Below are 23,917 nucleotides of genomic sequence, written 5' to 3'. Positions count from 1 at the left end.
CTAATGGACTTTACATGTAGCTAACCTAATAAAGCTCACGAAACACAGGCAGGACGTAAGCATGCCATCAACCAATTACTGGCACCAATGCAATGTCGCAAATACCTACATATACTATATATGTGAATACCATATTTCGCATCAGAATTAACGTAGGTAATAGGTAAACTTTTATTTCCCATATTGGTGTGGTGAAAAATTTTGTGTTTCACTAGAAGACAAAATTTGTTTAACCTTCATGACTTGAAACCGTCACAACGCTCAAGATTCCACTTCTCGACCACTCGCTACGCTCCTGATTTGTATTAGAGTATTTTATTTTCTCGGGTCAGTATTAGCACGAGCGGTTAAACAACAACTCTTGTAATACAAATAACTATTTTAGGCAACAAGTAGAAAATTCGAACATGAAAACGCCTAATAGAAAAGTAACAGCAATTTTCTTTAGCTAAGACAAGGGTTGTGTGTAAGACGCGTATTATCGTTGTATACATTTGAAAATTTAAATCAAATTTGATAGGCTTCATTCTTAGTGGGGATTTGCATTTAACGCCTAAATGCAAATGATCCCTAAGCTCCTTTAAATTATCATATTCTACAAGTGCCTTTACCTAATACGAAACATTTTTCTCGAAATATTTAAGCAAATCTACAGAAGACCTAAGCGATTGGGCAACCCATTCAAAAGTTTAATTTAAAAAACTAAGAATATGCCACATTACACCACCGTTGCGGAAGTGGTGAAGTATTGAATGTGCAATCAACATATATAACTATTAGTTTAGCATCCGGTCGGATGCTATGATGCCGACATTTAAAATCAAGATTCGCGAGTTATGTTAGTCATCAGAGGCAATGTAGGCGTTGTCGGTTGATAGACTTATTTTGGTTGCATACATCAAGAAAATCAGCTACGCCTGCTAAGGGTGTCCCCAGCTTCTATCACGATTCACGCCACAACATTAACCCTTTTTTGGTGCACCGTATAGGTTCCCATAAACTCCACAACTCTTCTGTTTCCGAACAGATTCTACCTGGAGTAGCTATTCATAGTCATACACATTATCAAAGCAATACAGTTAACGATCTACCAAATAGCGGGTCAGGGCCGCAAGGGTCACAGAGGTCTCCACGTTGGTATTTATAATATTGTCGTTGTATGTCGCGAGGCATTTTCCTCGACGATTGTGGTTCCCTGAGCCGCGCAACCGTCCGAGGCACGCACGCATCGATTTAAACTTCTAAAGTTTAGATCGATGCACGCACGTCTACACTCTCCTATTGCCGCGCCAGGAAATTGCCTCGTGATGTTGCTAATCCTGTGTGTACCCGGCTATTGGTGTATAGCAACAATAAAATCATTGTTTACGATTAAATTTGACCGTGATGGAAATGTATAGGTAACACAATGATAAGATAAAAGAGTAGTAAAAAAAACGAGGCCCCTGCCAATAGAATGATTGTGAATACAGTATAGATTACTGTATCAGCTGTTGTTGTTTTGCAGACACTGATTTTTATCTTGCCGACGCTTTAGAACACTTACTAAGTTTACATCCTTCTGTCTATTGACTTAAATGTTAACAACCAAAAGTAAATTGAACGCTCTTATCATATTTAATCACAATGGTATCTTCTCATAATGATATTGTTGTGACGTAACAATGCAATAAACATAACATTATCATTCCTCCGTCTCCTTCTCTCGCGTTCAGTAGTAGTGTCGCCGCGCCGGGGCACACTCAAGCGCATGTTTTTTAAATAGAACGCCTTGAACTCTAAATATCCGTAAATGTTTTAACTTAGTGTTGTTTTGCAAAGTGTGAGTGAGACAGAATGCACGGGTTTAGTAAAGTGGGAAGGCGGCAGGTGATGAGATGGAAGGAGTGCCGGTTGTTTGAGAGAGTGAAGTATCATTCTGGAGCCGGTGTGTTTGGACATCGGCCTCGAACTGAGATCGAGAGTGGTAGGTCAAATCAAAACTCACTTTAATATGCGGCACCCGGTGCCCTTTTCACATATTTCCATTCGTATTTCACTATAATACCTACCCACTATAAACCCTTCGTATCGGTATTATCAGTAGGTACGTTTGTCCCGGTTCGAGTTTATAGTTAAAAACTTCTTCATCATCATTTTTAGTTTTCCGTGACTGGATTGAGAATTCATGTACCTATGCATTTTATGCATTGGTTGAATAATTATCGAATAAAATCATCATCCTCCTTGCGTTATCCCGGCATTTGCCACGGCTCACGGGAGCCCGGGGTCCGCTTTGACAATTATCGAATAAAATAAAAAATATAAATAACCCGAAAGGAGACGACCGCCCGGAATTCGATTTTCAAACATACTTACACATTTACATTATGTGTTTATTTTCCATTTATATCTATGATTGTTGTAAAAATGACGGGGGAAAAAATTGTAGGTAGGTAATCGTACTTACTTACAAATTGCTAATTCTCTAATTCTCATGCTCCTAATTCTCTAAAACACAAAGAATCAAACGACAAGTCATGATTAAAAAAAAAAAGACACAGTAAGCAATTTTTGCGTCAATAGATAACCATTGCTTACACGAGTTTAATACAGGACAGTTTATTACAGGAGTGGAATTCCTTGCCGGCGGCTATATTTCCGAGCTCATATAACCCGGCAACCTTCAAATCAAGAGTGAACAGGCATCTTCTGGGCGAGCTCACTCCATCATAGGCCACGTCTTTGCCTTTGGCTAGTCTGTGGTCAAGAGTAAGCCCATTTATATTATAAAAAAAAAAAAAAAAAAAAAAAAAAAAAAAAAACAAATTTTCCCTTGGCCTTGAATGATGCAATTTAGTCTAAATTTTAAACTGAATTAATTATTCTTAAAACATACCTATCAGTTACTTACATCAAGTTATTTATAAACATATTGCTTAGGTATGTAGATATTTAATAAACTTTTAATTGAAAATATTGGTTTCAGTTTTTCTTCTATTTTATTTACGTTATCCAACACGGCAATGATGAACGTTTAAGGCTCAAGTTTCGACAAAGAGATGAAAACTACCTCTGGACTGCTACGAACGCTATTAGCTTGTAGATATAAGTAACAATTGTGACCTGTAATACGTTATTACCAATAAATGATGTCTATGTCTATGTCTAGATATATAGACAGGTACATTGCAAGTTAAATAAAAACTCACAGTAAGTAATTTGTCATTAGTAGGTCACCATTGCTTACATGAGTTTACCAACTCATAGGCAAAGAATATATGCTCATAGGCGTCTCGTCACCATCACAAGTGACGTACTGGACGAGAGCCCTATGCTCGTGCTCAGCAGTGGGCGATACAGGGCTGATTTTTTTTTATGGGATAGGAGGCAAACGAGCAGACAGGTCGCCTGATGGTAAGCGATCACCGCCGCCCATGGACACCCGAAACACCAGAGGTGTTGGAGGTGCGTTGCCGGCCTTTAAGATGGGTGTACGCTCTTTTCTTGAAGATTTGAAGGTCGTATCGGTCCGAAAACACCGATTTTAATGAAAGAATGAATAAACAACTCAGAATGTTACCAGTCATTCAGACGGGACATTTTTACCAGTGGGACGCAAGACCCAGGATTAGTGTTGTAAGTTTTCATGAAGATATCTAATCAGCTTTAGCATCCCTTAGTACGAAAGGGTCAAAATTATCGGTTTGGCGCAAAAAAGGGTCGACATGATTGATTCTCAGTCATGCTCAGAAGGGAACCACGAGGAAGTAATAATTAGGGAGTATAAACCCGCAATTTATATTGATTTATCTCTTACTCTCGAAAAGCAATTTATCTCACCGTCCTTACAGAACATCAAGTCACTTTCAATAAATTTATTTCGACCTAAGTTTATCGTTTGAAAACCGACCTTAATGCTTTGAAATAAATGTTAAATTTTTAACGTAACATTTCTTAGATATGAGCGTTCGATAGCTCTTTCTTTCGATACATAATCACGGATAACTTTACATCGCAATTTTCCTATTTTAATTGGAAAAGTTTATTTTTATCCGGGTTCTGTCTGGTTCCATACGCTAAATATTAAAATATTACACGCTAAATATTAAAATATAATTATATATGTCGTGGAATATTAATATCAGTATGTTTTTTACAAAAGTGCCTAACCCATTGGAAATAAAATAAGTTTTCTGTAAAAAATGTCACTTTTGTTTCAAAATCTGTCGATGCAAAAGTTTCTGTCTGTTCAGTATGCCGAAGGGCCACTTTCACCAACGAAAATGGAGGGTTAATTTTAAATGGAATTTGACATATGACAGCCCACTAACCCTGAGTTAAGTGATTGGTGCAAGTGGGCCTTATTAAATTTAATTCCAAGTGAAGAAGCTTTTTCTTCGTCAGTCGGTAACGTCAAAGGTCTTACTAAATAATGAGTTAACATGTCGAAAGTTAATGAGGAGGCACACTCAAAGGTTACGACAGATGGCACCACCCTATTAGTCCATTGCACAGATAAATAGTTTCATACGTGAGAGCGAGAAGATATGTTTTTTCTCTCTCTCACACATATGAATGACAGTGACATGTCTAAGCACTTGCACATGCACCGCCTGGAGGGATAAAATGTCAGTGTGCCTCCTCATTACTACCTATTTCAAGAACTTGTTACAGAAACCCCACAAGAAGTGCTCGTGAAGAGGTACGAGAACTGCCGGGCGCAACAACTAGTCGACGCCTACCGCACCCATGGGCACCTCAAAGCTACCATTGACAACGTCGAATACAGGAGCGTTGATAGGTAATAATATGTGGAAACAATATCGTCGGGTGACAACCAAAACTCAATAATACTACCTCAATTTAATATCATAGTGAACTATATATGAAGCACAAGGGTGATTTTTCCATATTTTTAAATTAAAAGAAATATGTAAAATTCACACTTTCGCCAGGAGGGCGATTTTTGAATCCGCATAGGGGATTTTGTCACTAAAATACCGGTTGAAAACGGTGACTTGCCTATTATTTTCAGTGACAATTTTCTGAATTCGAACGCGTGAGACTCAAAAATCGGCCCGCAGGACTCGAACCCTCGACCTCTCCTCCCCTCCGCATTTCATTCTGCTCAGTTGATTTTAGGTTCTCTGGGTGCTGCCTCTGAGTGCGTCCCAGGACACGGGCACAGTATAATAAAGAGTACTATCGTACAGTATGGCCACTCCCGCTCCCCGCTGAAAGTGCCGCCCACCCCCTCTCGGTTACCTCACAGTTACCGCCTGTCAAAAACGCGACCAGTCGACCTGTCATATCTCACTCATAGAAGCTTGGTACTCGTTCACCTACACGAGCTTAGAATGTGTGCTAGGAACGCGGCTCTTTCATATATTTGTCGGAGACAGACCGGATATTGGCACGGACAGTCAATTATAGCGCAGCGCGCGAAGAGTTGCAGCTGGACAGCTGACGTCACAACCAACCAGTTGTCCACCCAACCAGTTGTCCCCACTTCGTGCGCTAGGACGGAGCCAGGATACCTGAGACGACACTCTCTGGCGGACCACGCTAGAGACAAGAAGTCTTAGAGCCTCCTCGGAACTGTCCACGCTATAATTGTTCTAAACCAAGTTGTTTACCTATCAGTTATTGTAAAATTTAAAGTATGTAAAATAAATCGTTGATTACTATCGTCTTCGTCTCAATCCTCGATGACCCAGCAACGCCCCGATGTCTGAAAATGGTGCCAATCCTGACCTGTCCCCGACATCAGAAGGTGGGATCACATCGAGGCAAAGAGACGCAAAATCCGGAACGGAAGTGCCGCCATATTGGCAATTACTCGAAGCGCAAAATCAACAAATGCGCTCCCTTATCGAGACACTGAAAACTTCATCAATACCAACCTATATTCCACGGGTGACCTTTCCGGACTTGGAACCCGACAAACAAGAAACCAACGCCATGACATGGTGTGCAACGACCGACGTGTGTATGGCCGACGATCCATTGGCCACCCCAGCTTGTTGTCGCCATCCGCAAGTTGCAGTGACTATGAAGCGATCAAGGAAAATGTTGTTTATAAGTGATAAGAATGGAAACGGTCATACTCGTTATCATAACCGTGAAAAAAAAGAGGAAGTACCCGCTAGAAAAATAATGTCAACGAGTTAAAAGGAGCATCGTCTAGCCGTCTACGTAGCTTTCGCAAATCGCTTACACAGTATAGCAGTAATAACGCTTCGTACAAACTTCACGCCGCGCTGTGCGTCATAAAACTACCCTCGCACGCAACAAGTACATGCGAAACTGAGAAATATTGGATTGGACAGTCTGTGTTGACGTGTGTGTGTAAATGACATCAGTGCCGAGGACATTTCGTTACATCATCATCATTATGTATGGAGAACAGTTCTAAAAATCGGGAAATTCAGAATTCCTAGATATCCAGAAAAATGCCGACCGCGTCGCCCCTGCCAGATATTTACATACGACTCAGTAGTCAGTCGTCCTTATTTTGTGTTGCCAGGGTAAAGGCTTAATGTGGGAACAGTTCCAGGAGCTGTTTATTGCGAGCTAATTGCTAACCTAGAAACGTGGTAGTAAGGTCACGTGTCTAACCTTGAAAGCAGGTGAGTGATGCATTCCATAATGTTATTTCGTGAATTGTTGATCCTATTTGTTGAAAGTTTGAGAATATCCACACTTGATGAGAATGAAAACGTAGTGATTATAAAATTCCGAAAATCGTAATTATTGTTTGTGTTAATGAAACAGCTTTTTATTCTGATTTTGTTAGTTTCCAAGATCAGTATTCTATAATGTTTCGTAGTTTATAAAATTTGAAGTGATTGCCAGTATTAGAGTATTACCCCTAAATTTGTGATTTATCTCAAATTGTTCATTGAGTGAAAACAGAAGCTACGCATATGAAATTTTATGTTGCAGTGTGCTACAGTCAAGTCTACACAACGTGAGGTATCTAAAGTCGCGTGTACCATCACGCGAGTACCACAGACAATGCTCAGCACTGCATTTCTTGATCTGAAGGATGAAATGTGATCTGGAGAATGGAAAAAAGGGACAGGTTTCGTTCCAATTGTTTATTATTGAATTTTATTCAGTGTCATGGTTAAGCAATCTAAGAAAAGCCAAAGGTCTAAGTAAAAATTTAAAGACAAATACTTAGAAACACGGTCATGTCCCTACTTGTTGTTTTCATTTCAAGTTTTTAATTTAGTATCAGGGAAACTTCATAAAGTGATAATTGTTAAATCTCATATCTAAGACAATGCCAGTCGTTGTTTACTTGTTTCCCTTTAAGTTTTTACTAAACGATGAAACTGATACCGTGAAAATGATGCTTTCAGTAATGGCCATCTGTGATAAACCACGACGTGCTTCACTGCACCTACTGCAGCAGTGGCAACCGCTGCTTGGCGCCTTCGTGCTTGAACTGGTCTTCGTGAGGTCTTCATCTTTGGCTTCGACGTGTGCGTCGTAGCGACGAATGAGAATACGACCTTGGACACTGATACTTGAAGCTGGTGAGCAGTTTCCATTTTATTGGGATATTGTTGAGATATTTGTTCTGTTTAGATTGAGAGTTCTAAACAGAATGAAAAAGCTAAAGTAAATTCATTTTTTTTGGTAAACATTAGTTTGCAATCGAAGAATGAAACTCGTTGTTTTCATGGTTAACGTAATTTTTATTTTGGACCATATTGCTAGGTGTTGCTTTGGCTCAGACTGCGTACACCATTACAATCATTCGTAAACGTAGGAGTAAAATTCGGATCTATTTTTCCGTTTCTGTGCGGCCACGTGTGGGTGGCGTGCGTTTGGTTTGGTGGTGTAATCGGTCGATGTTGGATGCCGTATGGAGGTAGTCCATATTCATGTGATGAACACCGGGTAGAGGTGGTTCATATGTCGCCGTATGTCAGCTGTATGACGTGTGTCAAGTTGCCGAATGGATGCAACTGTTAGAGCACTGTAACTCATTACCTTGATTCTGATTTAGTGACATTTTGATCAGTGAGATCAACACGTTGAGTTTCATTCTACTATTGTTGACTTATTTTGGTACCTAAATACAATTTTGAAAAGGTTTTTTTGTCCTTAACTAAAATGATAGGACTGGTAAAGTTGACTTTTTGGTCATGTTTTTAGTTAGTTTCATAATAAAGAAAAAGTGAAAGGCTTTTTTGATCTTACAATTTTAATTGCGGATTAGAGTCGTTGTTTTGCGAACCGTGAATTTTAGGTAGTTCTGTGACAGCAAACAAATAGGTTAACATTTAATGGGCTCACGATAGATTGAGGAAAATGCCAGATAGCCATGTACCATTTGATGATTTAGATGTAAAGATAGCGAGTGTAATATTGAGAATGAGGATCTCAGTTCGGCTGGTCAGACCGTACCAGAGGCTTCACCGTAGTCGTAGCCCGTTAGAAGTCGGTATCTGCTGTGTGCAGTCCGTGGGTGCGCGATGCGCGGGGAGCTCTGGCGGAGGTCGGGTCTTGCAGAGACCGTAGAGTCACAGGGTTGACTCGGCGATCCCGTGGGGATGCGCGTAGTGTGTGGTTATGGTATAACCAATAGGCCACGAATGAGATACTTGTTTGGATTTTATGAAATTAAATGTGTTGAAGATTTTATTGTGAAAAAAAGACAACATTTGGTACTCGGTTGTTTTGGCATTGCGCATAGTGTGTAAATAATGCTATCCATTTTATCAAATTTAATATTTTGAAGATTTTATTGGGAAGAATAAATAACTAAATTGGAACTTGGTTGTTTTGGCATTGCGTATAGTGTGTAATAAATGCTATCCATTTCTTGAAATTTAAAGTTTTGAAGGTTTTATTGTGAAGAATAACTAAATTGCCACTTAGTTGTATTGGCATCGCGTAGTATGGAAATGCTATTCTAAAGTTTGATTAAGTTGTTAACGTCGATAAAACCATTACTTTGAGTTACTGAGTTTCTTTGACATTTCGTCAGGAGTGACCGAACGGTGTACTTTGCGTGTCTATTATTGTTGCAGAGTAAAACACACGAGGACGTGTGTAAGCGCAGGAAGGCCGTGTCGGAGACAGACCGGATATTGGCACGGACAGTCAATTATAGCGCAGCGCGCGAAGAGTTGCAGCTGGACAGCTGACGTCACAACCAACCAGTTGTCCACCCAACCAGTTGTCCCCACTTCGTGCGCTAGGACGGAGCCAGGATACCTGAGACGACACTCTCTGGCGGACCACGCTAGAGACAAGAAGTCTTAGAGCCTCCTCGGAACTGTCCACGCTATAATTGTTCTAAACCAAGTTGTTTACCTATCAGTTATTGTAAAATTTAAAGTATGTAAAATAAATCGTTGATTACTATCGTCTTCGTCTCAATCCTCGATGACCCAGCAACGCCCCGATGTCTGAAAATGGTGCCAATCCTGACCTGTCCCCGACATATTTGATCGCCAGTGTCCGAGGTGTGACACGGGCAAGGGCATCATCCGCTCGGTGTACCCCTTCCCTTACATTTCATTTAACTGTTAAAATGTCCGGAATAACCAAAGGCTTCCGTAATGGGAAAGACATAATAATGAACTCTCCCAAATCTCAAACCTGGATGAATTACTCTGATCTACGATTTTCGAGATTTGTTACACATTTTTTTAATTGTAAGTGCGCTTTCACATTATCCGATCCGATATCGGATATAGGACATTAGGGGCGCCATCTTGGATTTTTTCCATTGAAATCCTTCCGACATCCGATAACGGATCGGATAGTGTGAAAACGGACTTAGGCCCTGTAATGTATGGGATAGGTATCGGTCCGACATCCGATATCGGATCGGATAATATGAAAACGCACTAAGGGTATTAGAGTATGTTATTACTATCCCATACAAAACCATGTGCTACGATATCCATGTTAAAATGAGGTCAAACCAAACTGATATTCATAGTACATTCCCTTCAGGCTCCAGTTTTGCCTAATTACCCCGTAATCGTTAAATTGCGAAGAGAAAAATCATGAAGGCAGTAAATTGTGAAGATATTATAAGGCACATAAATTTGGTAGAATTAGCATTCAGGCGGTGTTCGACGTTACTTTTACAATAAATTCAGTAATAAATATCGCTTGCTTGAGCTGGCACACTTATTTATTTAGAAGGGCAGTGATCTTATTAAATTACTTTACACAAGGACCATTTAATACTAGACTGATATAGCCCATACAAAAATGCGTACCCCTGAAAAAAGCTTAGTTTTTGCTTTAAAACTAGATGGCGTTGTTTCGTAACCCGGGAGTGGAAAAAAACATATTTTCACCCATATTTTTACTTGTTTTTATATTATACTATGAATAACTATCAAAAAACTATATTTTAATATCAAAATATTCGCTCAAAACACAATTTTTACAAATTATATTTTTTGGTCGGCCTCGACGTAGTTGTGATCGCTTCGCTGGCTAAGTTTGTTCGCATGTTGTCTAATTATTGCCAAATAAAATGACTAGATGACGTTGGTGGACTAGGAAAATGTCACATCCGTTTCGTTGTTCATTAATATAATATACTTAGTGATAATAAACCTATATGTTGAGCTCAAATATACGTTCAACAAAACGCAATCATTGTGCCAACAGATGTGACATCCATGTCACATCACAAATGTCATTGTATGATTTATTGAATATTCATAATATGGATATTAAATATTTTAGAATCGCAGCAGCAATGCGAGTAGAGATACAGAATTAATAACTGTATAAATTAATAATTGTATGACCAATGACCGCATACATAAATTTACCAGTTTAGGTGACAGAAGGCGAATCCAATTTGTAAACATTAAATGTGCTAAAGAAAAGAATCTTTCCGATTTTCAACGGGACACGGCTGAAGGGGCGAGCTGGTTTCGACTGCGCCCATGCATCTCAATTGTCCAGAAAGTTCATTCGAAGATCATTCTGCTTATAATAATCTGAGTAATCACAGTGAACGGTTTGACAGTACTTCAGCTAACATGTAGAGAGACTTGCTAGCTTCGTCGGTCAGGCTTCGTCTTGGACACAACGCGGATAGTTCAGCGTTTCTTGTATGTCACTCCGAGCACCCTAACCATCGGCAGCGTCGGCCATGCACTGGCCGACTAGGTGTGGCACTTTGGATTACGTTTTTATAATAAATTAATGATAGTTTGTATTGTTTTGGTAATATATTTTCTACTCGTATACTACTCGTTTGGTACTCGTATAAACCTAAACTCTGACATAAGTAATAATTAATGAGACTAAATGCGTTTTCACATTATCCGATCCGATATCGGATGTAGGACTGATACCCCATACATTACAGGCGCTATCTTGGATTTTTTCCAATTAAATCCTTCCGACATCCGATATCGGATCGGATAATGTGAAAACGGTCAAAGTACGCGTAAAAACCGCCGCGCATAGTAGTCGACCATCCAACGCGTACTTGCTCGTACGCCTATCACCCACTTGACGTCGCGCCAACACTTTATGGAAAAAGCGGGTTTTCGACAACGTTCTACCAATAAGATTTTAGACATTCAAAAATCTTCAATAATACTCAACTGTTTCGGTCGCACTTGTTCAAATATAGGATAGGATTGGTGTGAGCGAGACGGTCAGGAGATTGATTGTCAACATGATATCTATCATAAACACCGTTCGAAATGGCCTCATTAAAATCTAAATTTTAAATATATTGAAAGTAATATTACTAATCATTGACGTCACGCTCAAAATGAAAGAGATAGAAAATTTGACAGTATGGTACTCTTTTGCATGATTGTCATAATTCAAAATAAGAACGATGGCTTGCGTTGTAAACAGGGACTGAAACATGACACGGGCCCCTAGCGTCATCTATATACTTTTCACTGTATCACTTGTAATGCCGTTGAACTACCGCGTGCGTATTTAAAAAAAAAAACGACATTTTTATTCAAATGACACTCTTAGTGACATCTAGTGACATAGATTTACGGCTGCCAACGGGGTACGGTATTTAGTATGGACTCTGCTGGTCCTTTATAATCGTCCTTGCTTTACATAAGGTTTTTTTTCAGTATATGTGTGTTTCCAAATCGTCCCGTTTGGATCGCGAATCGCTACATTCGAAACTCCATTCAAAATGACGCCTACTAAACAGTATGTCACATTTTCGAAGGAAATTGTTGTGGATAACTGTGGCCATTATGAAGGAGGAACCAATCATAAGTATTATAAGATTAAGCCTGCATTTCTTGCAAGAGTTTTTATGCAGGGGTCAGTTTTAGTAACCTCGAGTTAAATAATAATACGACTCGCCTGCAGTCTCGCCACGGACCCTGGGTAAAGCATTTTAGTGTTTTAGCCAAAGTACCGACACACCTTACGACTTAACCATACACTGGGCAAACAGCTGTAATCATGCAATGGCTCCCGTCGGACCTATTATTACTGGACCTGCCTACTTGCTGTGCCCACTGAAATTGTTATTGCTCCCAGGTCTCGCTTAATATATTTTGGTAAAATGATATTCCTTTTACCTACAATCTGTAAATAACATAATTACCTACAATCACATTCATTGTGTAATTGTTACTAATTACACAACAAATAATTATCAGGTTTGTGCAAATATTTAATTACTTTTAAGATTTGTATGCTTGGGCTTGATGCGCCTGAATTCCACTACAGCAAACTAAATATAACTCATTTCTAAATAGAGTTTAATAAAGAAAATGTAATTTTGACAAAGTTTAACCTCTACTTCTTACTTTGTGTAACAATGCTTGACATGAGCGTTGTGATTCAACCTCGTAAGAATTTGACGACCAGAGAGATAGATAATTATTATTATGGTGACCTGTGATTGGGCGTTTTCCAAATTAAATCCCGAATATCGAATTTCACCAGATCTGGACGTGTTTGGGACTCATTCTTCTCAGAATCACGAGCTGATTCGATCCCGACGATAAAAACATGTGTACCAAATTTTCCATACAAAATTCGAGTTTCCAATACATCACGCTCGTAGTATTAAGTTCATACTAAAATCGTGACGTAAAAGGAAAAAAAAAATAGGACACATTTTTTTATCGTCGGGATCGAATCAGCTGGTGATTCTGAGAAGAATGAGCCGAAACACGTCCAGATCTGGTGGTCGAATTCCACTCGTCGGTCGAATTTTATTCGGGATTTAATTTGGAAAACGCCCGATTACGACCACAAATTATATTTTCCAGGAATGTGAAAGTGCTGGAGCCCTCCCGCTACGGGTTGACAGCGCGAGACCCTATAGACACCGGCATTGTGTACGGGGCGGATGGGAAACGCGCGGTGGCCGACCTCATCGACCAGCTTGAGAAGATATACTGCGGACCGATTTCTTATGAATTCACACATTTAGAGGTATATCAATAACATTAACGAACATAAACTGTAGTCATCCCGCTACTTGCTGACGGCGCGGGACCCTGTAGACGCTAATTTCGCGTACGTTGTGACCGACCTCATCGACCAGCTTGAGAAGATATAGGTACGGACCGATTCCTTATGAATTCACACATTTAGAGGTAGGTACATCAATAACATTAACGAACATAGACTGTAGTCATCCCGATACTTGATGACGGGGCGTGGGACCCTGTAGACGCTAGTTTCGCGTAGGCCGTGACCGAGCTCATCGACCGGCTTGAGAAGATATACTGCGGACCGGTTTTCTATGAATTCACACATTTAGAGGTATCAGGGACATTAGGGAACGCAAACTGCCCTCAGGATTTTATTACGGTAAAGTTTGCTAACATTTAAATTAAAACTACTTAAATTTAAGCGAAAGAAGATGTGCTGAAGTATGAGATGGATGAAACTGACTCAGGAAATCGAAGATGTTTTATTCTATTGATGTTGGTGTCAAAACACTTATAATTAAAAAAAAATGCTTAAATACTATAGGTATACTTCATAGTTCGGCATATGCAAATCCAATATTTTCCATGCCCCATAGAAACTACTAACTGGGTTAAAATACTCGTAAAAGATTGAATTCCAGTTAGTATGCGCCCAATCAACTTTCCAGTCCACGTCAAAATGGGACAAATCCGAATGGATATGAAATTCAATCAACGCCACGTTTGTTAACAGCGTATCGCGTTCGAGTAGATAAGCCGGCTGACTGTACTAGGGAGGCAAAGCGGAAAATTTTAAACTCTAGATACGAGTATATCACATTTACCTTTACTCATTTTGAAAAACTTGCATTGAAACACATGTTATGGCATGTTAATTACTTAGTTAAATAACATAGGTAGGTACCCTGAAATGGAACTGAGCTTAACATTGACAATAAATTATTGATCTCTGTTTGGCCCAAAGGTTGGCTTGTAGAGAATGACTTCTGGCATTAAGTTCGCCTTTTGTATATTTTTTGTACTGTACAGTGATGTTTAAATAAATGAATAAATAATGAACAATGTAGTAAAATAATACATAGGGATAACGTTTTACCTCTCGTGATAATATGATACCCGAGTAAACGTACTTTTCCAAAACTGAACCAGTATAAGTAAAGTACAGATTCCTTCTTATAGTAATTAATACTGTCGTCCTATTGAAAAGGGGTACAAGCACGGCTCGGCTGTAAAAGGGTAGGTATAAGTATTATGTGGAGCGTATAGAAACTTTTACACCTATACTTACTTGTATGTGCATACCTCTGTCCACTTAGGCCATAAGTATTAAATTTCAGCCCTGTGTTGAATTTTCCTATTCTCTTTACAATCCGGTATGTTAATAGTACATTACTACAGAGGCCGGGACAAATGGTTCCTCGCTTCGCTCGGCCGTCTATATGTCTTCGGCCGGCAACCCCTTTTCCCGCCGAGGTATGTATAGTGCTTTTCTCAAACATGGTATGAAATAAATAAAGTCTACTGAAAATAGTAACTTTGGATGGCTGTATCTCCTAAACGGTGCGTCGTAGCGCAAAAATAATCGAATTTTCGTTCCCCTTTAATACCATGCATACGCCTATAAAAAAACAAAAAATTAAAAAAAATTTTTAAAAAAACGAAAAAATTTTTTTTGTATGAAAACGCACCCAAAATCAAATATTGTCTAGGGCCCGTACCAGTTGCAGTCGGCACGTCTATAAAGCCCCTTATAGTTTTTTTTTAATTGGCTAAATACCTGGATGTTATGTCACAATTATCTGTGTTTGGAAATTAAAAAGAAGACTTTGCCGGCCTTGGCCTGCAAGGTTTGTATGAAATTCCATTATCTATCAATCGTCCTAGCCGCACCTGCAACGTCATACTTCGCTGCCAATTATAAGGCACATAACATCAATATTTCATACCATGTTTGAGAAAATAATATTTTTTTGCTATTTGCAGACAGAAGCCGAGCAAGAATGGTTCGCGCAAAGAGTAGAGAGTGGCTCAGACGCTATAGACAACACACGTCGTCTAGAAATAGCCAAAGAGCTGCTGCATTCACAGGCGTGGGATAAGTTCTTGGCGGTGAAGTTTCCTTCTGTCAAGAGATATTGTGGAGAGGGCGCTGAATCACTTCTAACGTTCTTCTCTACGCTGTTTGGACTAACAACTGCAGGTGAGCATAAATCCCAAAGAGCTCTGCTGCTGCAGTTACACAGGAGTGGGATAAGTTCTTAGCGGTGAAGTTTCCTTCTGTCAAGAGATATTGTGGAGAAGGCGCTGAATCACTTCTAACGTTCTTCTCTACGCTGTTTGGACTAACAACTGCAGGTGAGCATAATCCCAAAGAGCTCTGCTGGTTCAGTCACAGGCGTAGGATAAGTTCTTGGCGGTGAAGTTTCCTTCTGTCAAGAGATATTGTGGAGAGGGCGCTGAATCACTTCTAACGTTCTTCTCTACGCTGTTTGGACTAACAACTGCAGGTGAGCATAATCCCAAAGAGCTCTGCTGGTTCAGTCACAGGTGTGGGATAAGTTCTTGGCGGTCAAGTTTCCTTCTGTCAAGAGATATTGTGGAGAGGGCGCTGAATCACTTCTAACGTTCTTTTCTACGCTGTTTGGACTAACAACTGCAGGTAAGCATAATCCCAAAGAGCTCTGCTGCTGCAGTCACAGGAGTGGGATAAGTTCTTAGCGGTGAAGTTTTCTTCTGTCAAGAGATATTGTGGAGAGGGCGCTGAATCACTTCTAACGTTCTTTTCTACGCTGTTTGGACTAACAACTGCAGGTGAGCATAATCCCAAAGAGCTCTGCTGCTGCAGTTACAGGAGTGGGATAAGTTCTTGGCGGTCAAGTTTTCTTCTGTCAAGCGATATTGTGGGGAGGGAGCCGCCGAATCGCTTTTGACGTTCTTATCTACTCTATTTGGACTGACTACATCAGGTGAGCATACTGTAAAGTACTCATATAGTCAAAGAGCTCTGCAGTCATGGCCATGAAAAAAGTTCTTAGTAATTAACACACTGAATCGCTCCTAAAATTCTTCTCTACTCTATTTGGAGTGACCGTCTAGCTAAATTAATAATAAAGCGGTCATAAGACGACCGGTCTGGCTTAGCGCGTAGTGACCCTGCCTGCTACGCCGCGGTCCCGGGTTCGAATCCCGGTAAGGGATTGTGATGATTTATTTGTGTGATGACACAGATATTTGTTCCTGAATCATGGATGTTTTCTATATACATAGATTATTTTTATAGGTATTATGTATATCGTTGAGTTTGAGTACCCACAACACAAGCCTTCTTGAGCTTACAGTGGGACTCAGTCAATCTGTGAAAGAATGTCCATTAATAATGACTCATAAGCCATGGGCTAGTCAAAAATATAAGTGTAGTAGTTGTAGCCTCCTTTTTAAAACTGGTTTTCGTAATTCCTAACTTCTTCCAGAGGGAGTCCAGCACGTGACAGTAAACATGGGACACCGCGGCAAGCTGAACACCCTGACAGGTCTGCTGGGCTGCCCGCCCGTCCGGATATTCCACAAGTTTACCGGCCAGCCCGAGTTTCCTGAAGGGGCTGGCGCGGCCTGTGACACCGTCATGCATTTTAGTAAGGGTTTTAAATGCGTCATATTTTAATTCGAGATGCTTACGTAGCGTTTCTTTTAATAAAGTACACATATAAATCACAAATCAAATCAATCAAAAATCAGCATAAAACCTATCTTGTGTTATTTTTTACTTAACTTTAAATTGATTCCATTTGAGCAAAAGGCTGATTATTGATTCGCAGGTTCCTCGTCAGACATAGTCCGGAATGGTAAATCAGTTCGATTTTCCCTGATCAACTGTCCGTCTCATTTGGAGGTATTTTCTTTTCTGCAAATTATACAAAATATTCAAATTTAATAAAATAATATTTTAGAAACATAAAGTGTTGACTACCCTATATTTTTAAATCCATTTGTAAAGATTTAAGAAGAAATAAATTCTACCAATTAAATCTTATAGGTATATATGTTATAGACCAAGTGATAAATCGGGCATTATACATAATGCCCGGGCATTATGAATAATGCCCATTGTGAGTGGGCAGTTTGATAATAACTATTCAAATAATTAAATTGCCCGGGCATTATACATAATGCCCATCCTCTGTTGGGCAAAGTAATAATAACACATCGGAAAGCTGAATTTTGCCCGGGCATTATACATAATGCCCATCCTATGTTGGGCAAAATGATAATAACATATTGAATAGCTAAATTTTGCCCGGGCATTATACTTAATGCCCATCCTATGTTGGGCAAAGTGATAATAACATATTGTATAGCTGAATTTTGCCCGGGCATTATACATAATGCCCATCCTCTGTTGGGCAAAGTGATAATAACATATTGAATAGCTAAATTTTGCCAGGGCATTATACATAATGCCCATCCTCTGTTGGGCAAAATAATAATACCACACCGGATAGCTGAATTTTGCCCGGGCATTATACATAATGCCCATCCTCTTTTGGGCTAAGTAATAATAACACACCAAATAACTGAATTTTGCCCAAGAATAGACATTTTATAGACATTTTTTTATTTTATTTACACAAAGAAAATTACACAGTATGCATGTATGTGTGAGCATCCATACTAATATTATAAATGGGAAAGTGTCATAACGCCGGCGGCCTCCTGAACGGATCACCGGAATCTGGCTACCGCAGTCTCACCTCTCGACAACCTTACAGCCACTCTTTAAGTGTTGCTCTGTTGTCGCACCGTGTGTGCGCCCGTTTTGCAGGGCCCACTCAATGAGTTGGCAAGTCACCAGGGGCCTATTGCATAACAATTTACAACTCATATTACAAGCGGTAGTCCCCCTCCAAGTCATTTTATAAGAAAGAGAGTTCCGCTTGTAATACAAGTTGTAAATTGTTATGCAATAGGCCCCAGGAGGTGACAAAAGACAGGAGTCTTTTACAATTTTATTGTGAGACTTATTGTCACGGCAGGTGATAAGATAGTCTCCTCCCATAGCCATATCCAGTTCATCCAACTTACAAAACAATAACCCATGACTTTAGCTCCCACCGTAGCACAAAAGACAGTGTTGCACTGCAATAGTCTTTGTGCGCTCGGGGATGGTATGGCCACGTGTGTCTCTACTCTTGCCTTTAGATTTAAATGTCTTAAAGGGCCTCTGTGCTGTTGGCTTCGGCCCCACGCATGCCTCGCAAAGGTCCGGGACCCCACGGTCCAGAGATATGCAAAAGACACACCGAAAAGCTGAAGTTTGCCCGGGCATTGTACATAATGCCTATCCTCTGTTGGGAAAAGTGTTAATAACATACCTAATATCTCAATTTTGCCCGGGCATTATGCATAATGCCTGTCCTCTGTCGGGCAGAGTAATAATAAAACATGTAGAAAAGCTAATAGATGGATTGGCACAGCTTCAGCAGACTTTCGTGCCGATTTGTCAAGAGACTGTACGCAGTTTCATATCAAACTACAAAGGACACAGCCGCGAGCCGCCTGCAGTGCCGTAGGACCTTTCGATGTCAAGGATGGCTAAGATAGGACTTATAATCGATGATTTAGAGTTAAACAAGTCCGACATAGGCCGCAGAGCAGAGCTCGCCTCCAGCCTTAGTGAGACATAGATGATGTCGGGGGAGGGCGAGAGCCATAAGGCGGTAAGCGCTATCATAAAAGTGTACTTTCACGAATGGCAAAGTTGGTGAAACGCCTAGTTTGTTTCGTAGGTATGACCAAGTGTCCCTTCTCTTGCTAGGAGAGGGATAAGATAGCACTTTAGTGTCAAAAACCAATTGTTAGTACCTAAACTTAGATGATGAACTAGCTCTGCAGAATGCCCCACAAACATTGTGCCGCGGTAGGCGGGGCCGGGTTATAAAATTGTGTCATTTGCAAATGGTGGTCAGTCGGCTTAGTCGGGTTCTGGTACTCTCGAAGCAGATAAACAGGGGTTGACTTATTACGGGCAGCTGCAGTATCATAATGCCCGGGCAATGTGATAAAAAATGGCGTTCAGGCAAACTTATGAAACTTATTATCAAATTGCCCAACAATCACGTAGCAGTATCATAATGCCCGGGCAATGTGATAAAAAATGGCGTTCAGCCAAACTTGTTAAACTTATTATCAAATTGCTCAAAAATCACGTAGCAGTATCATATTGCCCGGGCAATGTGATAAAAAATGGCGTTCAGGCAAACTTGTTAAACTTATTATCAATTTGCCCAATGGTCACGTAGCATTATCATAATGACCGGGCAATGTGATAAAAAATGTCGTCTAGACAATGATTAATCACTTTGCCCAATATGGCTAGGTATTATTCATAATGCCCGGGCATTATACAAATTGCCCTTATTAATCACTTGGTCCATAACATATACCCATAGTAGCTAGGAGTACTAGATAAAGGACCAGGTATGTACCTGCTACTACCTATACCTATATTACTAATATTTATTTATTTACAGGCCGCCAACCCAGTGGCAATGGGCAAAGCGCGTTCCAAACAACTGCAACTGAGAGAAGGTGACTACTCCACCGACAGCTCTTCAAAAATGGGAGACAAAGTATTAAATTTGCAAGTAAGATTCCTTCAAATAAATATATGATGGCCCTTTGGCCTTCGTCCGACGAGATCCGAACGTGTTTTGAATATTTACGATGGATTTTAGAACAATCCAGGCTATAAGGATTCGAGAGGAAACAACGAAAGATTTCTGAAGAAATATTTTGTTATTGCAATAAGTTCACATAACATCTGCGTCTACGTTTAAGATTATGGTGTAAAGCAGCATGCTACACAACAAACCTAAACAGAAACGCTAACAACACACACTGGAACCCGCCCATACATTGCTGTGTTCAAAACTCAACTTAGCAATTGTGGGTATTTTGTACTGAAATTGAAATATATGTATGACCAGGGAAGTATTGTACCTCATTGCAGCAAAATACCTTCATTATCAGTTGTCATTACGTAGTTGCATTATGTTAAAGGTCTAAGATTTCATATGTCACGTTCAGTGGTAATTAGCATCGATTATTAAATAGACTTGTTTCAAGTTATAGCAGTAATAATAACTCAAAATCCGCAATGTCTTATCTTGGGAAAGGTATGTTGATTACGTTTTACGTATTTTATATTCTAAAAACACTATTGTGTTTGTGATATTTGGACAATAGTAACTTATATTGTAATTTAATAAAAATGGTCATAATTCCGATAATGGTTAACATCTTTTGATACTTTTTAGGCACGATAGCTAAAAAATTGGTCGTTATTATTATTCTTTATTCGAAAGCAAAAGATGTTGTCCGTTTTTCGAAAACGGACAAAATTTTTTGCTCTATTTGATCAGGCGTTTTTACTGTAGCGAAAATGTAACTTTTTCGCACTAAAACAATGATTTAGTGCGTAATATTTTACCCTAAGGTTATTATTTCTATTCATTTCGACGGTTTCAGATGAGAAAAGCGATTCAATTTTACTTCAACGACGAGAATATATAATAATATGTAGACCTGTACCCGTGGTGTCGTATGACACCTACTGTTCATAAAATCCTTATTCATGGAGACGCAATAATATCTGAGCACCTGATTCCAATAGGCAATTTAAGTGAAGAGGCCCAGGAAGCGAGGAATAAGGATTTTAAAAACTATCGAGAGAGATTTAGTCGTAAAACTTCCAGAATCGACAACATGACGGATGTTTTTAATAGGCTCTTGGTTTCCTCTGATCCCTTCATCACCAGCATACGACCTCTGCCAATTATGAATACAAAAATATTTCACCCGGAAGCTGTCGATATGTTTATCGATGAATATGTACCTTCATCATAGGAATATATATTTTTTTATACAAATATAATGTAAATAATAATTATTATAAGCACTACTTGACATTACGAATGCAGAATGGTACTTTTTTTGCTTAATTTTACTTTTTGTAGTTTTGAGCACAGCAATGTATGGGCGGGTTCCAGTGTGTGCAACATACCTAAATATATTGTTTAATTTAAGTAATCAGGAGTAATCAGGGTACCTAGCCAGGGTGACATTCGCAAGCACGCATTGCCATGGAGCGTAAACGATTGGCATTTTGGGACGCAGCCAGTTTTCATTCCTTTTACGAGAGTCGACCAAGAAGTAGGTGCCGATTTCGCATTTTATTTTAAACTAAACCCGAGTAGATTTAAATAAAATATTGTATCTATAGGTCTTATGTACCTACATGAAAATAAGAAAAACCTTATCTGTCCTCGATTGCCTTACTTATTGGGGCCTTTGATAAGTTGATAACTTTTGACTTCAAATAAATAGGTACCGATCGTCCAACTTCTCCCAATTTCCTGCCTCGGACACGATGTGTGCTCCAATATTGAGTTAGGATGGATTTCTATTACATACATATTCTTTTTATTTATATTCGTGAAACCCTTTGTCGTATGTAAACATCGAGTTGAAATTATTTTTACTTTTTGTTATTTTACGGTACTCTCTGTTGGTTTGCTTTCTACTGAATTGGTTTGTTTCGGATTATAGCAAGTTCGATCAGTTTGTTGTTTTAGGTAATAACTAGGTTGTTAATTGTTACTGTGTAGATAGATACAATTAATAATAGCTATAAGGTGGATTAGGGTTATTCCGAAAGTCGTCTAATTTCGAAAGTCGTATAAAAACCACCATTATTTGCATCACATCAAGATTCCCCTTTCAAAATCACTCGAGCATTTCTGTTATTTGGAATTACCCTAATGCACCTTACTCAAAATAAAAAAAATCTTCATTTCAAATTGAGTTTTTTGGAACTTACGTACGAAAGGTTATTTGATATTTACCAGTCGCTTTCCGGTGAAAAACATCGTGATGGGTTAAAAGTATAGATGACAGTCACTCTCGTAAAAATTAATGCTCCCATGATCCGTGGAAAAATGGCACGATAGCTAAACTCTCAAGAAAGAAGAGAAGATGTTCACAGCAATGACTTTTATTTCGTTATTGTCACACTACAGATTATATTTTGTTCACAGGTCCACGGCGACGCAGCCTTCACGGGACAGGGCATCAACCAAGAGAGCCTCATGCTATCCCGCGCGCCGCACTTTGACATCGGCGGCTCCATACACGTTATCGTCAACAACCAAGTAAGATGATATTCCTACTAGCTTCTACTAATATTATAATCGAAAAAATCGTATCAGTTGTCTAGATTACTGCGTTTAAGCATAGGGTGAGCTCACCGAGGGACTCCGTCAATCTGTGTTAATATGTCCTATTTATTTATTTTATTTATTCATATCATTTATTACATTCATGTTCATGATGGTATGATACAATAAGTCGGTATATGATACCCTGTTAGGGCATTGCGATTCCCATCATGTTAACCTATATTACCTATGTGCACCTATGTGCTATCTTCACGACTCACGACTGATATTACCCTGATTTTGAAGGCTGTTCTATGTCGAACCTTAGTCCGTTTTCACATTATCCGATCCGATATCGGATGTCGGAAAGATTTCAATGGAAAAAATCCAAGTTGGTGCCTGTAATTTATGGGATATCGGTCCGACATCCGATATCGGATCGGATAATGTGAAAATGCACTTACTGGGTAAACACAAACACAAAAAAGCCCGATCCTCATCGTCTCTAACAATGTCCGAACAAATGTAACGTAAGTTATTTCAATGTAAAGTTCCGTCAATATGAATAGGAATACAAAGTTCTGGGACAAAATCAAAGTTCTATTGTGAAAATATTGAAAATGTTCACTCGATTTATTCACGACAGTTTTATTATACCTAAGTATTTACTTGCATGAAAGAACAAACTTTAATACAATTTTCATAAAGTGCCCCCTGTACAACCACATGCTAAAGTAAAGCAGCAACTCATCTGCACGTTTCTAAAACACGAGAGAGTTAAAAAAAATAGTGTGCGAAAAAAGAAATAATATAGAATGCATTGTTTTCCTGATATTTCTATAACTCTTTTCTAGGTTATATTCGTGACCTCAATGTTTCATTAGAGTTAAGTTACTGCATACTTGAAACAGTGTACCTACTTTCTGTGTCAAACGCTAGAGTTGCGCGACTTAAGCGTGTTATACAAGTATTACTACACTAGGTACACAATGTTTGCAGAATCGCGTAATCTTGGTTCACAAAATGGAATAAAGAAGCAAAACTCAACACTGGAACAAATTATTCATACGAAGCTTTGTGGGAGACTACGGTCCGCCGATGTATACGTTATCTTCTCTAATACCGTGTTATTCAAGTACCTCGTGCAGTTTCAATTAAAGTAGGTAGTTCCTTCATGAATATACCAATCACGTAAAAATATAACAACCACGAATCCGAAAATAAAATTCTAAGAAGACGCAAAGTCTGAACCCAGGGGTATTTTTTCACGATTTTCAGGGAAACCTTTTT

General features: G+C 39.3%; 1 protein-coding gene across 3 annotated transcripts in view; it reads left to right on the top strand.

Moving 5' to 3' along the window:
- The first annotated feature begins 1,710 nt into the window (after window positions 1-1,710).
- Window positions 1,711-23,917, top strand: part of LOC125236837 (probable 2-oxoglutarate dehydrogenase E1 component DHKTD1 homolog, mitochondrial) — a 63,213-nt gene continuing 41,006 nt past the window's right edge. The window contains exons 1-8 of one of the 3 annotated variants that reach the window (XM_048143777.1): window positions 1,711-1,966; window positions 4,657-4,783; window positions 13,248-13,413; window positions 15,399-15,615; window positions 16,886-17,047; window positions 17,231-17,304; window positions 19,943-20,056; window positions 22,508-22,621. In XM_048143777.1, coding sequence (XP_047999734.1) covers window positions 1,837-1,966; window positions 4,657-4,783; window positions 13,248-13,413; window positions 15,399-15,615; window positions 16,886-17,047; window positions 17,231-17,304; window positions 19,943-20,056; window positions 22,508-22,621 — 1,104 coding nt within the window. In that variant the 5' untranslated portion in view covers window positions 1,711-1,836. Of the gene's footprint in view, window positions 1,967-4,656; window positions 4,784-13,247; window positions 13,414-15,398; window positions 15,616-15,952; window positions 16,075-16,104; window positions 16,227-16,885; window positions 17,048-17,230; window positions 17,305-19,942; window positions 20,057-22,507; window positions 22,622-23,917 lie in introns of those variants that run through there. The other 2 variants (XM_048143790.1, XM_048143784.1) reach the window with 2 other exon arrangements.

This window comes from Leguminivora glycinivorella, chromosome 2, assembly GCF_023078275.1.
Source record: "Leguminivora glycinivorella isolate SPB_JAAS2020 chromosome 2, LegGlyc_1.1, whole genome shotgun sequence".
Lineage (NCBI taxonomy): Eukaryota > Metazoa > Arthropoda > Insecta > Lepidoptera > Tortricidae > Leguminivora > Leguminivora glycinivorella.
The sequence above is the reverse complement of the archived record's forward strand: the minus strand, read 5'-3'. Positions and strand labels throughout refer to the sequence as shown.